This window comes from Lactuca serriola, chromosome 3, assembly GCF_051521515.1.
Source record: "Lactuca serriola cultivar US96UC23 chromosome 3, Lser_US96UC23_V15, whole genome shotgun sequence".
Lineage (NCBI taxonomy): Eukaryota > Viridiplantae > Streptophyta > Magnoliopsida > Asterales > Asteraceae > Lactuca > Lactuca serriola.
Window position 1 is genome coordinate 63,682,777 of NC_136410.1, and position 15,702 is coordinate 63,698,478.

Below are 15,702 nucleotides of genomic sequence, written 5' to 3' on the forward strand. Positions count from 1 at the left end.
TTGATCAAATCTTGAAATAAGGTTCTACATTCCCAGACCACAAATCCATAAGACATGTTCTTATGAAATCATAAACTCCATCATAGCAATGATCCTTCAACCAAAATAGTCGGTTCTCCCCCACTTCGGGTTCGAACTTCCATCAAATGACATTGTAGACATACCGAACCACAAATTGGTCTTCCAGATAAGGACAAAGCGAACACAAAGTTATCATGGATCTCAGATGGAAACCTCAAAAACCTCCCAATCATAACCACCTCTAATATCATAATCCCATGTACATGCACAACCAGCAATTCTGACCACTCATGACACCAATTTTCCTTCTAGAAACAAATGAATTACCACACACCTCACATAATAACTAGCACACAATTCACCACGAGCATTACTCATAATTATAAGAAGCATCATTCTCTTTGTCAGGATACATCAGAGACAAAAACAGTTGTTCTTACTGATTCGTTTCCCTTGGTTCGTGAAACAACCAACTAGTACCGGACCTTACCAATTTCAAGAAAACAGACCCCTGATCTCACCTCAAGGAAACCGTACCACAAAACCCTTTGTGCATTCCTACTCTGTCATACCCATCAACAAAGAAAACCACAATCTTCTAGACTCGTGTCAGGATTACATCCCATCTTTGAAAATCCCATGTCCACTATCTTTTCCTTCCGATTGTGGAATGTTGGAAGTACATAACCCACGTCGATGATAGCGACATCCCAATCCATCTATCATTCACTTTAATCTCTAGTTTCAATCCTCGAGCCATTCATCACAATCGTTTCCTTCTTGAGTTCCACGACTTAACTGTCACTACTTGAGCAAGGCCTTCCAGACCTCAAAATCAACTACCTTTCACGCTTCTGCACCATTAAAACCAATAGACATGCCCACTGAGGCCCGAACAATCATCTGGCCCATCCTCAACCTGGACGGTCATACCCGATAGCCGATAAAGGTGAAAATACACTGCAACGAATCATGGTGCCAAACCATGCCACCTTCCTTAACCAGTTCCTTAGAATCCCCCAATTTTTTCTCGAGTCGAGTATGGATCCTATGCTTTTAGTAGTACGATCCTAATACTACCTTCCATACTTATCCATACTTTCATCAAGAATCATCCTGGGTCCTCTAAGTAACCACTTTTATCTGTATCCGTCCGATCCATTCTTATGGAACCGTTCTCAAATAAATACCCATCGCTAAACAACATGGGTCAACCCACTACATCACATCCTTAGCTCTCCTAGGTTCCCGACCTCACCCTACTATCAGCTGCTGAAGAACTCGTAATAACTTCAGTTAACTACTTCATGAATACAATCTCATGCATCAAAGATTAGATAATCCTTCGAGTGAAAGACTCATCCCTACAACGGTTAGACTCAAACAAGAGCTCGACAGTAGGGTCAAATCCGTCACTCTGAGATTATTTAACCTATTCCACATGTGACTCAACATATTCACTTAAATAGTTTACTCACATCATCATGATTCCCATAAAGCACAAAGCAAGCAACATTCGTGCAATAACACTCCAAGTCACAGCCAAACAAAGGACGTCTCAATCTCACTTCCTACCAAGAAAGATTTCAGATCTAGCATAACATCCAATTCCTCTTAGGCTACAAGGCATCACATATTATGCCAATCCATCCACCAAACATTTCTGTAACTAAGATATGTGAAACGCGTTATGGATCTAACTAAACAACTCGAGACGATTCAAGCGATAAGCAACCCGGCCCACCCAGGCCAAAACCCTGAAAAAGACCGATGTACCCGGGGCAACCACCACACTACTCACCGCCATCAACTGCATAAGGAACTCCCCCTAACATCCCCTAACTAGCCCACGAATACCATTACATATCGCCAACACCAGATAATTCTTCGAATGAAAGGTCTCACACTTCAGCGGTTGGACTCAAACAAGAGCTACGCAATAGAGTTAAAGCCTAAACCTTCTAAAATTATCTAGTCTCAAGAATAGGTAACTTAATATACTCGCTTACTAGTTAGCTAAGGTTAATGGAAACTCCTAAAGCACAAAGCAAGCAACATTTGAGCATCGAGTAATCGGAACAAGCAAAACCTAAACATGTCATCCTATCATTGAATGATCAGTACTAGCATGCAAGTCTACAAGCTCATACAATAGACATATAAAGGCATCTCTCCTAGCATTCTATCATGCAAATCCTGAGCAAATCCTTAGCCCTAATTAGCATGTGATTTACATGTTCACAAATCAAATCATGTCATAAAACATGCATGGGTGTTTTGGGAAAACTTACTTGAGCTCGGCTGATTGCATGCAATACACCCTACTTCTTTTATTAGAAAACCTCTTTTATGTTAAAACATTTTTTTTAAATCTACCAAACCCTCAGTTTGAGTTCAGACACACCCAAGAGTATGCATGAATCCCTCAAACTAAGTCGTTGATATCAACTTGTAACATCCTAAAATTTAAGACTAATAATTTCGATTTTTAAATTAATAAAACCGTTATCCAAGACAACATCTTCAAAACCATAGTGAATCAAACTGTATCAATAACATCCAAATATATAAGAGTAATATAAAATGCAGATCGATGTGGTGTGTACACTGCAATCATCCCGAGCTCCTCCTCTTCGAACTAGAAGTACCTGAAACATAAGCTGAAAACCGTAAACACAAAGCTTAGTGAGTTCCCCCAAAATACCACATACCATACAAACATACTGCCAAGCCTATTTGGGTGTTTTCCTACCCTTTCGGTCTATTTCAACCGGATAATACCAAGCATATATGGGTGCTTGCAATCCCCTTCGGTCTATTTCAACCGAATATTGGGTTTATTTCACCCCTACTACTACCATATAATATCATAATAGGAACCACATAGTCATCAAGCAAATACAAGCATAACTGACAGCTATCACAAAGAAAATCATCACACTACATCATAAACTAGTGAGCCGACATTGGTGTCTTCGACCCACGGATATAATGAAGGAAAACTCACCTCAAGCCGCTGAATCTCTCAAATAAAATCTCGATCTACCGATCCGGAAAATCCCCGCGTGCTAGCACCATCAAATAATATTCAATTAATAATTGGACCTCAACCCATAATTAAGAATCTAAATTACTTGTCCAATATCCAAGATAAAAGACCCTTTTACCCTTTTCTTACTTGGCCCAAAACCAAGGCCCAACTCATTCGCTCAAAAAGCTCAATTTCCTAAATGGCATCCCAAGGCCCAATATGGCCCATCTTCCTAATTGGGCCCAAAAACCATCATGAACCTAATTCCAACAAATCCCATATACTATCCATGGCCTAAAGCCAGAAGTCTATTGGCCCAACAAGGCCCAAACCCAAAATGCCTAAAATAGGCGTACTGGGGAGTATGTCATGCGTACTCCAAACGTACGCCTCGCACACCGACTGCCAAAGCACAATGTACAAGTCTCCAATGCATGAAACTCACATTACGTTGAGCGTACCCTCCTACGTACGCCCAACGTACTCATCAGATGTTCAAAAGTCCATAATAAGTTCTTAATGGTTAATAAAAAAGCATCCAAACACTTATCTTAACCCTAAATGATGTCTTAAAACATAAAGTCGAAACATTTAAGCCTATGCATAGCTAAAGAGGGCTAAATCTCCAAAATCATTACTTTCACAACACTCAAAACCACTTAACTCTTACATGGTTCTAAGGAAATGATCAAGCAAACATTTTTATGACTCATAACACTCTAAGACCTCAGAAAGGACAACTAATATGCCCTGGAGTACTCTATACTCACAAAGATCCAAACTTTGGGACAAAAAGCTTATGAAACTATGATATAACAAGATCTAAGAATAGAGTCAACAAGTTTGAAGCTTTATACCTCAAGAAGGTAGATCAAGATGCACCAAGCTTGGATTCACAAGCTTCAAGCAATCTCACACTTCTTCAGGAAGCTCCTTCTTCTTCAACAAGAACCAAAATGCATGAAATCACACCAAAAGGTTAAGAACCACACCAATAGTGGCTAGGGTTTCGTTTCTAGGGTTTAAGGGAATGGAGGCTGAAGATAACAGGATTTGGTGTTGAGTTAAGGAGCTTAAATATGGTCTAAGACCATAAATTAGGGTTTGGGTCTGAATGTAGTACGTCCAGCGTACTCCATAAGGCATCCGCGACTTCCCTCCCTAATACGCCAATCGTACTCTTAAAGTACGCCCAACGTACTAGGCTTAACCCTTAAACCTCCAACTTCCGAAAGTCATAACTTATTCGTTCTAGGTCCGATTTTGATGATCCTTATATCCACGGAAAGGTAACGATAAGCTCTACCCTTCTATAAACTCATCCTTGCCTTAAAATTTTCCAAACTAAAATCCAAAATTCATAAAAGGTTCAAACTGCCCATTTACGATTACACCCTTGGGCTCTAAATCACAGACCGAACTCCCGTATGAGATCAACAAAGGAGTCCGCCAAGGAGATCCCCTGTCACCATTTCTTTTCATTATAGCCATGGAGGGGCTAAGCATTGCTATGAAGACAACGTGTTAGAAGGGTATTTTCAAAGAGATAAAAATACCACATGATGACATATCGGTGTCACATCTCTTCTATGCGGACGATGCACTCTTCCTCGGTGAATGGAATAAAGAAAACATCAAGAACTTGGCCCGGATTCTCAGGTGCTTTCATGCCACATCAGGTCTCAAGGTAAACTTTAATAAGTCACGTGTTTTTGGAATAGGAGCGAATATGCACAAGGTAAATAGATGGGCAACACCACTTGGTTGTAAACCGGATGTACTACCATTCACTTATCTAGGCGTGCCAGTGGGGGCTAATATGAAGTTAATAAAGAACTGCCTCCTATCGTGGAGAAATTCCACAACAAACTTTCCTCATGGAAGGCCAAAAACCTTTCTATGGGCGGATGATTAACCTTGACAAAGGTTGTTCTTGGCAGTCTTCCATCTTTTTTCTTTTCACTCTTCGTAGCTCCAAATGGGGTAATTGATAAATTAGAAAAAATCAGAAGAAAATTCTTGTGGGGTGGTACGGAAGAAAAGAGAAAGATTAATTGGGTGGCATGGGAGAAAGTAGTGGCACCAAAAAATGTGGGAGGTCTTGGGTTGGGATCACTCAAGGCTTTCAACCTATCTTTGATTGTTAAGTGGTGGTGGAGACTAAGAACATAAGGAAATACGTTATGGGGAAAAGTAATAAAAGGAATCCATAATATTAGAAACAAAGCATCGAATTACATGGCAAGCAGTTCCATCCCAAGGGTATGGAAAATAATTGTTGGGGCAGGAGATGAACTGAAAAAAATGGGAGTCAACATAGAAGACATTATTGTAAAGAAGGTACTCTCAGGTGATAATACTCTATTATGGTTAGACAATTGGTGTGGTGGGTCTCTAAAAATTGCCTTCCCTGGATTATATCAATTGGAGAAAAAGAAGAAGTGCAGGGTGAGTGACAGAATCGAAATTGAAGGTATGGAGTGGGATTGGAAGGCAAGGCTCTCTACAGATCATATTAGGGAATTGAATGTACTAGTCTCAAGACTTGGTACATTTCAACCCACCATGGGGACAGATTCGTGAAGGTGTACCTTATCAGATGACAATAGATACCATGTCTATAAACTAAGAAGATTGATTGACAGCTCCTAAGCACTTACAGACAGTGTGCTGATTGACTGGATGCATGGTGTCCCAATTAAAGTGAACTGCTTTATTTAGAGAGCAAGTATGGATAGAATCCCACTAACTGTGCGCTGCAAAAAAGAGGTATCTTAACAGGATCTTCTAGGTGTGAATATTGTGAGACAGAAGATGAAAATACCTCACATGCTCTAATCAAATGCCCTTTTGCTCAGACTGTATGGTAGTGGGTATTTCACTGGTGCAACATATCTGCTCCCATGACTGATGATATTGGAGAAATGCTCACTTTTGTAAAAGATTGGGGGAATTGCAGCAGAAAGCGAAGTAATCTTTTAGCCATCTGTTATGGTACGATGTGGTCAATATGGAGGGCTCGATGCGACCAAATTTTCAAGAAGTTGAGGTGTTCCCCCGCAACGGTCGCAGATAATGTTAAATCCATAGTATTCACATGGGTCAAACACAGGAGAAAAAAATGTCATTACTAATGGATACAATGGTGTATTAACCCTTTTGATTGTTTGTAAAACACTATGTATGCTTATATTTTGCCTCATCTAGCATTTTGCTAGTTGGTGGTCTCTTTTAATAATATATTGTCGGTTCCAAAAAAAAAAAATCTAACTTACATTACCCATACCCAAATGGGTCTATATTTCTCTTTTAAAAAGGCCCTAAGCCTTATGATAACCGATCCTCGAAACACATCCCCGAATTAGGAACGATTTAGAACATGGTGTTACATTCAAATACTAAACTAAAACGAAAGATAATTGAGAAAATCACCCGAGTCGGCTATACGGCATGAAGGATGATGAAATGATATCTGTATAAAGCCCGCGGAGAGATGACCGACGAGAATTGGTTGTCGGGAAGAAACGGTCATGAGCATGAAAAAAAAATTAGAGTCGTTCTCTCTTAGAAACCAATTGCAATTTTATAGGGATATGTTGAGATTTTAATTCATTTAACAATTACCATAAATAATTAATAGCTAAAATTATAAAATTAACTTTATATAGATTTTTGAAATAATTGGCTTACATTGATTCTTACATCACACAATAGATATTTAGAATATATATATATATATATATATATATATATATATATAATTTGACAAATCTAATTTTCTTCTAAACTAGTAGTAAGTTTACTTATATCAAAAATGAAACTTGAGTTTTGGGGTTATAAAATAATTTTAGCAATTGGGTTTTAAACTCCTAAAATCAATGATTGCTGGTTTGGGGTTATAAAATAAATGATCATAACTAGTCGACCGAATCGCTCTTTCGTTTATAGTTTAGGGGGTGAAAGTGAAAATTCGAGACTTCTAAAACGAGACTACAGAGCTAACTTGGGGGAAAAGCAGCCCTAATTCCCTTGCTGATTGATCCAAGAGCTTGCGATTGCAATCTATCTTCTTTCAGGTTAATTTAGGGTTAAAATCGGGTTCGAGAAGTTTGATATTTGTTATTCGTTTTCGATCTCGTATAACTTCATTGCAAATTTACAGGGAAAAATGACTCAGGATGTTGAGATGAAAGAGCAGCAGGTCCCGGAAGCTCCTTCGAATTCCGTTTCATCTACCACTCCTGTTTTACAGCGTAAGCATCGATGAATTCAGTCTAACTTTGTTATATCCTTTATGTTATGCTCTTTGCGGAAGAAAGTACATCTGAATCCGTGTTAACGAGCAAGTGATGTTCCAGCATGTTAGAACTAAAACCCTAGGCAATTAATGCTTACTGTTTAGATGAAAATAAAGTATGAACAGTTGATAATTTTGGATTCTCTGTGCGGAAACTATGTCAATTTGACATTCAGATTTGAAGGAAATCGCGGCACTGATTGAGACGGGAGCTTACGCTCGTGAAGTTCGTCGGATTTTGAGGGCTGTTAGGCTGACAATCGCATTGAGGAGGAAGTTAAAGGCTTCTATAATTTCTTCGTTCCTCAATGTTGCTCTTGCACCTGGATCAGAAGCACACACTCGATTATCTTCATATCTCCCAAAGGTTAGCTTCTGTGCTATGTATTATGAAAGACAACTCTTTTCATGCTATTTGGCTGTTTATTGTTCATGAAATACAAAATTTTGAATGAAAACAAACCTTTTGTATATGTAAATACATGAGAGAGCAGTATTGGACATTCCTGTTTTTAATTTCCTTGACGAAGCAATGCCTTATGATTTTGAACATAAACTCAGATGGTTAGGGTACATACGTACAATTCATCAACTATAGAGTAGATACAAATTTCTGGATGAACATTTCGAGACACGACATAAACTCATAGATGATTAGGGTACAGATGTACAAATCATCAACTATAGAGTAGATACAGATTTCTCGATGAACATTTATAGACACAAGCGTTTATTTCATGTATGATAATCAGAGTTTCTGGATGTAAAAGGAATGAAATAAACCAAAAAAAAATTAAGAATAAACTTTGATAAATCTCAGCTTAAGTCCATTGGTTGATGATTTTCATGTTCTCTAAAGGATGATGAAAATGACATGGAAGTTGACACTGCATCATCTGCAACTCAAACCACCGTGAAGCATTCCCCAGAGCTTGAAATCTATTGCTACCTGCTTGTCCTAATCTTTCTAATTGATCAGAAAAAATACAGCGAGGTCAGCATCTTTAATTTTCCCGTTTTACCCTTCCAAGTTCTACATGAATCTCTATAGTCAATCAACCAAGATCACTTATTATTCTCATGACACACAGGCCAAGTCTTGTTCCTCAGCAAGCATTACCCGTCTGAAAAACCTGAACAGAAGAACAGTTGATGTTCTCGCATCCAGGCTCTACTTCTATTACTCTCTCAGCTATGAACTCACCGGCGATCTCTCTGAAATCAGAGGGTAATACTGTAATTATAGAATTATCTCTTCTTGTTATTCATAATCAGTTGTTTCTTCTTAATTAAAAAGCATGACATTTATTTATTTTTCCAGTAATCTTCTTTCTTTGCACCGTGTTGCTACATTGCGCCATGATGAGTTGGGCCAGGAAACTCTTCTCAACCTGCTTCTTCGCAATTACCTTCATTACAATTTATACGATCAAGCCGAAAAGCTCAGGTCAAAGGCCCCACGTTTTGAAGCTCATTCAAACCAACAGGTAGTACTATTAAAAAAAAAAATTAGTAAATAAGGTGGATACTAATTACCAAAAAAAGCTCGTAAGTCCTTGTAAAATGACAAATTTGCCCTCGTCTCTGTTTCAGTTCTGTCGCTACCTCTTTTACTTGGGCAAGATTAGAACAATTCAACTTGAGTACACCGACGCAAAGGAATCCCTCCTCCAAGCTGCCCGGAAAGCACCCGTAGCTGCCCTCGGTTTCAGAGTCCAATGCAACAAATGGGCTGTGATTGTCCGCTTACTTCTAGGCGAGATCCCTGAACGAACTGTTTTCATGCAAAAAGGCATGGAGAAGGCTTTGAGGCCTTACTTTGAGCTGACAAACGTGAGTCCCCTCGACTCGTATTTATTTGTATTTAGTTTCTTTTCACTGGAGTTTATTATTTATTTATTTATTGGTTTAGGCGGTTAGAATTGGAGATCTGGAGCTGTTTAAAAATGTAGCAGAGAAATTCGCAACCACTTTCAGTTCAGACCGAACCAACAACCTTATCGTGAGACTCCGCCATAACGTGATACGAACCGGGCTCCGCAACATCAGCATTTCCTACTCGCGTATCTCCCTTGCTGATGTGGCAAAGAAGCTACGACTCGACTCACCGAACCCGATTGCGGATGCGGAGAGCATTGTGTCAAAGGCGATCCGTGATGGTGCTATTGATGCGACTCTAGATCATGTGAATGGGTGGATGGTGTCGAAGGAAACTGGTGATATTTATTCGACAAATGAGCCTCAACTTGCGTTTAATTCAAGGATTGCTTTTTGTTTGAATATGCATAATGAGGCTGTTCGTGCGTTGAGGTTTCCTCCTAATTCTCATAAGGAGAAAGAAAGTGCAGAAAAGAGGAGGGAAAGGCAGCAACAGGAGCAGGAGCTTGCTAAGCATATTGCTGAGGAAGATGATGATGATTTTTGATTCGGATTGTTGAGGTGAAACTTAAAAGGGAAGCTAGCTTTTGGCTTTTGGGTTGTGTTCTTGTTTTTACTGTTTTATTATTATTACATGTTGAAATTAAGTTCTGGGATTGATAGATTTTGTTATGCGTTTTTTATATTTTATGTTTGGTAGACTTGTGTATGTGGCTACTTTTGAAAATGATTAATTTGTGACGGCATGATGCTGACCTGTTGTGTAATTTTTTTATATATACAAGCCATATGGATATCAAAAGGCTAATCGTGTTATTCTAATGCAAGTAGTTTGGCAACGCATGCCGCTTTGTTTTCTATAGACAATGATATCGTGATGAAACAAAATAATTATTTTTATTTAACGCCCAGATTAGGATCCTCCAGAAAAAATAACACGAATTCTGAACTCGATCTTTTGGTGGGCTTAAGGTACAAGACCACATGACTTTTTAGAATTATAGAAAATGATCAGGATTTTGCTTGCTTGTGACTTTGATCATCTAATATGAAAGTAGGTCGTTTTGGATCGATACATGCTTGTCTATGTGGTCCTACTAATTATTAAAAAAAAAGTTGAAATGTGGTATTTTTCTCATCAAGAAATGCAGTTTTGAAACTATGGTCATGTTTGGTAATGAGTACTAGAACCGAAACTATGTTTCACAACAACCATTTGGAAACTTCTAACTTTTATCTTTAACGAAAAACTTCATTTGGAAGATCTCGCGTTTAACGTTTAGTTTACCAAAAAACTCCAAATCTAGAAACTACTTCATATAGCATTTAAGAAAAAACTATCGAGTTTTTTAATTAATTTTCAGATTTGTCCTTAAAAATATATTTATATATTTATCTTTTTTAAACAATTGGTATTTTATGTAATTTTACACATTCTAAAAGCTTTCGGCTACTTTGTCAAACACTCATATAACAAATAAAAGATACAACTTTTAACTACCACCTACCAACTAGTTTTGTCAAACATGTCATATGATTCGAAGTAGATTACAATAACCTTAGTCTTTCACAAAGTACAGGTTACATATCAATTAGCTAAAAAGCAAGAAAACAATGTTCGGACTGAAAATATTTTTTGCATTAAAATATGATTTTTTTGTTATATGTTTTGTTGTAGCTAAAGTTATATTGGTTGTATTTTTATGAATTTTGTTGTAGTTAAAGTCATACCGGTTGTAGTTATCTTTAACATAGATATAATTTAGTTGAAACACAATGTCTGAAATGAAAACCTCAAATTGAAATACGAAAAACTTGTAACTGAAATACGAAAAACTTGTTTGGAATCATATAATGTTTGCCTTAGAATAATATTTTCACCGTCTAGTTGTTAAAATCTACTTATTTGGTCACATTCACAACAATCCATGTTGTCACCATTGTTGACATAATTCAAAGTGACATAATTTGAAGTGACACGCTTCAGACACCACAATATCTTTGATAACAATGCGTAGGACTTCATTTCGCAGTTAAAAGATTTGTGAGCCTGATTGTGTAACTTTGAATTCCCATTATCAACTTTAGAACTCAATGACCTTCGATTAACGGTCATTAGGTGGATGCCACGAGCCTTAATTACCATGTCTGTCGATGTACAAATGTTCATGAATTCACTACAAAAATTGAAGTCACACGTGTGCCGACTCCACGCTAGATATTTTGACTTACAATAATGCTATGAGCTTAATTGAAAGTTATATGAAACTCTTTGTTAATCATTATTTATAAATGATCAATTTACCTGATATATAGAATGAGCTTGAGACTTCTAGATATATATATATATATATATATATATATATATATATATATATATATATATATATATAATACCAAGTGGAAATTCCTAAAAAACTTTAGGTGATAAATTTAAATCCTCAGCATAAAGTTAAGATTCTTGATTATCATACAAAGTCAAACAAAAATTTATAAAATGTAATAAACTTTAAAGTGAATGTAACTAGGGGTGTAAATGAACCGAACGAACACGAATAAAGACTTATTCACGTGCGTTCACTTAATTAACCGAACAAATGAACGAACACAAATGAATAAACAAACGAGTTTTCTTGTTCATGCTTGTTCGTTTAACAAATTACATTTTTTATGTTCATTCGCTTATGTACGTAAACATGTTAAGCGGATATAGATAAATAAACATAACTGAACATATAATATATTAATGTAATCGAACACAATTGAACATATATGAACATAACATAAACTTAAATAAACGAACATAATTGAATGAACGAGACCACTGTTCATGTTCATTCGTTTAACTAAACGAACGAAAATTTATGTTTATATTCATTCATTTATTAAATAAACGAACTTCCAGTAGAACGTTGTTCTGTTTATTTACAACCCATAACCGCAACACCTTTTTAATAAATGCCCAAGTTTTCGGTAGAGTTTGACATTATATACAATAAGCCAAATTAAGTAAGCTTGGTTTCAAAAATTTCAAACCAAATATACAATCATAAAATGTCCAAATCAACTAAATTTACTTTAATATATATTCTATTAATCAAACTATCCACACTTTTATCCGGGATAAATTAATCATAAAGCATATCTCACACCATACATGGTCTTTGATGATGCATTTTATTTTTGGTTTAATTTTACCATACATATATTTCATTTTATTAATTTATACACGAACACTTAATAATTTAATAATATGGTACTTGTCGATAATTGATTTTCGTCTGGTTATCAACTTTTTATTTAATTAAAAATTTAAAATATAAAAATATAAATATTATTTTAAATTGACGAAAACTATACTAAGAGGGTGTTTGGATAGGAAAAAAAATGACAGCTTATTGCTTATTGCTTATTTTCACCACAATAAGCTAATTTAAGTGTTTGGATAGGATGCTTAAAAAATTAGCTTATTGCGGTGGGAATAAGCTAAATAAGCTGATTTTAATAAGCAAGGGGGGTAATGCTTATTGCTTATTGCTTATTGCTTATTAGTCATTTTACTCATATAAGCTGTTTTGTTTGCCAAACACTTCAAATGCTTATTGTTTATTGTTTATTCCCACCGCAATAAACTAATTCAAACACATTTTAAAAAAATGCTTATTCCTACCACAATAAACAATAAACAATAAGCTAATTAAGCTAAAAATGCATTTATCCAAACACCCTCTAAGTTATCCATTTATTTTTGTCGAAAGAAATAAAAAGAATTTGTAACTTGGAAGCAAAGCCAATTACACCCCTCAATTATACGATACGACAATCACACACCCACTCAAACAACCAACGGATTTTTCTTCCACACATGGCTACCACTCCTCTCTCCGCCCGTCCCACCCGCGCCTCCCTCCTCGGCGTCGCCGACCGATTCCGCTCTCACCGACGCCCATTCACGACGGCAAACAATCACACAGTTTCAAAACTATTCAAAGCCGATGGACTCGGGCTCACCTCTTCCTCCTCCTCCTCCTACCGCCGTACCTCATTACCAAGATTCGTCGTCCTCGCCGCCGGCGGTGGCTCGACAGCCGACGAATCGTCATTCGAGATGTCTCTAGATACGGCTTTGAAATTATTAGGCGTATCGGAAGGGGCTTCCTTTGATGATATACTCCGAGCTAAGAATTCAGTTTTGGCTGCTTGTAAAGACGACCAAGAGTCGATTGCACAGGTTTAGTTTGTTTCCTGCGGTCATATTTTATCATATTGAACTTCTGTTAGTTGATTATATCGGAAATTCTAAACAGATTGTGTCAATTTTACACGATTTATTTCAAGTTCGATGTCCTTATTGTTATCCTTTAGGATTTCCGATTAAAACCTTCTTATAATTGAAGAAATATATACGAGGATAGTAGTTTTGACTCGAATCGCATTAAATTTTAAACTTACTGCTCTTAGGCTTCATGTGGTTTTTGCATAATCTGCCATAATTGTGGAAACTATTTATCACAACGAAATTGGAATTAAAGAAGCTTAGATTTGACTATTAGGGCTTAATCTCCATTGGAGATGGATAATTGGTTATGGTTGTTCTCTTCCTTTATGCACTTAACGAGACGTGAATCCAGATAAATCACTGCTATTCTGTCTGAAAGAAGCTTAGATTTGACTATTAGGGCTTAATTTCAGGTGGAGGCTGCATATGACATGTTGCTTATGCAAAGCTTATCACAGAGGAGAGCAGGAAAAGTTGTAAATAGTAGCATTCGTTATGCTGATGTTAAACCTGTAATAAATACTCCTCAAATGGGATCAATGCCACAATGGGTACAAGGTGCCATGAAAAATCCACTTGTTTCAGTAGAAACACCATCTGCTCGTGATTTGGGCATTGAAGCAGGAGTCTATGGAGCATTAGCTGTGTTGACTTATGTAAATGGTGCAAATTCTCCAGTGGGTTCTCTTTCAGGTGCTGATGTTCCAGGCCTTATTTTGGCAACTAGTTTTGGAGCTTCTCTATACTTCATGACCAAAAGAAATGTTAAACTGGGTATGTCTCATTTCTTGATTTATTTTTCAGATAATTTTATTAGCTTTATAGTGTATTAATAATAACTCTTTTTATTGTTGATTGAATGTTATTTACAGGAAAAGCCACAGTGATAACTATAGGAGGTCTGGTGGCTGGTGCTGTGGTGGGGTCTGTAGTTGAAAACTGGTTGCAAGTAGATATTGTCCCATTTTTAGGCATACATTCTCCTGCAACTGTGGTAAGTGAATTTGTTCTTATTTCTCAATTTTTGGTGTCCCTGTATTTAAGCTAATTAAGCCTCAAAATTCAATATTAAATTACGATATGCCTTTACAAAATTGCTGATCTAGGATATATGATATATTGTACAAAATGGATGTTGTAGAACTTAAATCAGTCAATGGTTTTCTTTTCTTTACCATGGAATTCTATTTCATCTTTCAACTATATATATTTTCTTTTCTTTTTACTGATTAGTTAAATAGTAAATAATTCTTTGCAGTGTAGTTTGAAATGAACATGAGAACTGATTAATTAAGAGTGATTGTAGCTAGCTTATGAAAGCATGGACGATGCCAAAAATGTTCGTATGTAACAAACAAGATGAAAAAAAAAAATACAACTTTTCGTTTTATCATTTTTAACACTTCTAGAACCTCCTCCAAGTGTCATTGGTAATAAATCAGAATACCAGCGATGAACACAATAACAAGTCGGTTTCGTTTGTTAATCTTTTATTAAAATATTATTTTTTTCAATTTAATCCAAATTGACTTTCTAAATTACATCTTTAGTTTCTTATTTTATATTTCAACATTGAATGAAAATTTTTCATACAAATAAATAAGTCCATACCCTACTTAAATAGATTTATTCAATTGTCATTCTTTAATTCCTAATCCAAAGAATTTTGACTTGAATCATCAACTAACTAATTAATTAAAATTTTATCTTATTGTTTTGAACTAATTAACTTTGAAAATTTTAGTTAAATTTATATTACATTCGGTTGTTTTAGAGTGTTTTGGACTGTTATGGATGGACAATGGTTTGTTTTGGAGTAGTCTCTTTGGGACTAAACTCTTTTTGACATGTGTTCTTGTAAGCATTAGTAAATCCTAACCAATTTGAGTAAATTGGTAGGTAAATAAAGAATTAAACGAACATTTTCAAAATTATCAGTTCTTTAAGAAGTTCATGATGACTTTTCAAGTAAACGCCTAAAAATACAAATGATTTTCTAAACTTTCCAGTTATTTTAATATAAATGTTGAAAATGTGCATTAAATATAATTATATTTAGACAAAATTTCATGAATGGTCCTTGTGATCTTAAAATTTTCCCTTAAACGGTCCTTATGAAACTTTTCTTGTATGAATGGTTCCCAATTATGGATTTTGTATCATCAGTTGTCCTTATGACCAACTTTGTTAACAGAT

At 36.1% G+C, this 15,702-nt stretch overlaps 2 protein-coding genes across 2 annotated transcripts; both read left to right on the forward strand.

The window, feature by feature from the left end:
• Nucleotides 1-6,976: 6,976 nt before the first annotated feature.
• Nucleotides 6,977-9,994, forward strand: LOC145092467 (putative 26S proteasome non-ATPase regulatory subunit 3). Its single transcript, XM_079030405.1, has 8 exons — nucleotides 6,977-7,128; nucleotides 7,215-7,305; nucleotides 7,526-7,716; nucleotides 8,209-8,343; nucleotides 8,441-8,577; nucleotides 8,671-8,836; nucleotides 8,943-9,182; nucleotides 9,262-9,994. Exons 2-8 carry the CDS (start codon nucleotides 7,221-7,223, stop codon nucleotides 9,772-9,774), a joined length of 1,467 nt encoding a protein of 488 aa, XP_078886531.1. The 5' UTR covers nucleotides 6,977-7,128; nucleotides 7,215-7,220; the 3' UTR covers nucleotides 9,775-9,994.
• A 3,027-nt stretch (nucleotides 9,995-13,021) lies between these two features.
• Nucleotides 13,022-14,683, forward strand: LOC145092469 (chaperone (DUF3353)). Its single transcript, XM_079030406.1, has 3 exons — nucleotides 13,022-13,458; nucleotides 13,920-14,280; nucleotides 14,379-14,683. The coding sequence occupies exons 1-3, from the start codon at nucleotides 13,093-13,095 to the stop codon at nucleotides 14,552-14,554; spliced, it is 903 nt and encodes a 300-aa protein (XP_078886532.1). The 5' UTR covers nucleotides 13,022-13,092; the 3' UTR covers nucleotides 14,555-14,683.
• The last annotated feature ends 1,019 nt before the right edge of the window (nucleotides 14,684-15,702 follow it).

Excerpts from the sequence above, each read along its gene's own strand:
- LOC145092467 (XM_079030405.1), top strand. The coding sequence starts at position 7,221 with ATGACTCAGGATGTTGAGATGAAAGAGCAGCAGGTCCCGGAAGCTCCT. Across the intron at positions 7,306-7,525 it reads TACCACTCCTGTTTTACAGC|ATTTGAAGGAAATCGCGGCA; the intron begins GTAAGCATCGAT and ends TTTGACATTCAG. Across the intron at positions 7,717-8,208 it reads TATCTTCATATCTCCCAAAG|GATGATGAAAATGACATGGA; the intron begins GTTAGCTTCTGT and ends TGTTCTCTAAAG.
- LOC145092469 (XM_079030406.1), top strand. The coding sequence starts at position 13,093 with ATGGCTACCACTCCTCTCTCCGCCCGTCCCACCCGCGCCTCCCTCCTC. Across the intron at positions 13,459-13,919 it reads ACCAAGAGTCGATTGCACAG|GTGGAGGCTGCATATGACAT; the intron begins GTTTAGTTTGTT and ends GCTTAATTTCAG. Across the intron at positions 14,281-14,378 it reads CAAAAGAAATGTTAAACTGG|GAAAAGCCACAGTGATAACT; the intron begins GTATGTCTCATT and ends TGTTATTTACAG.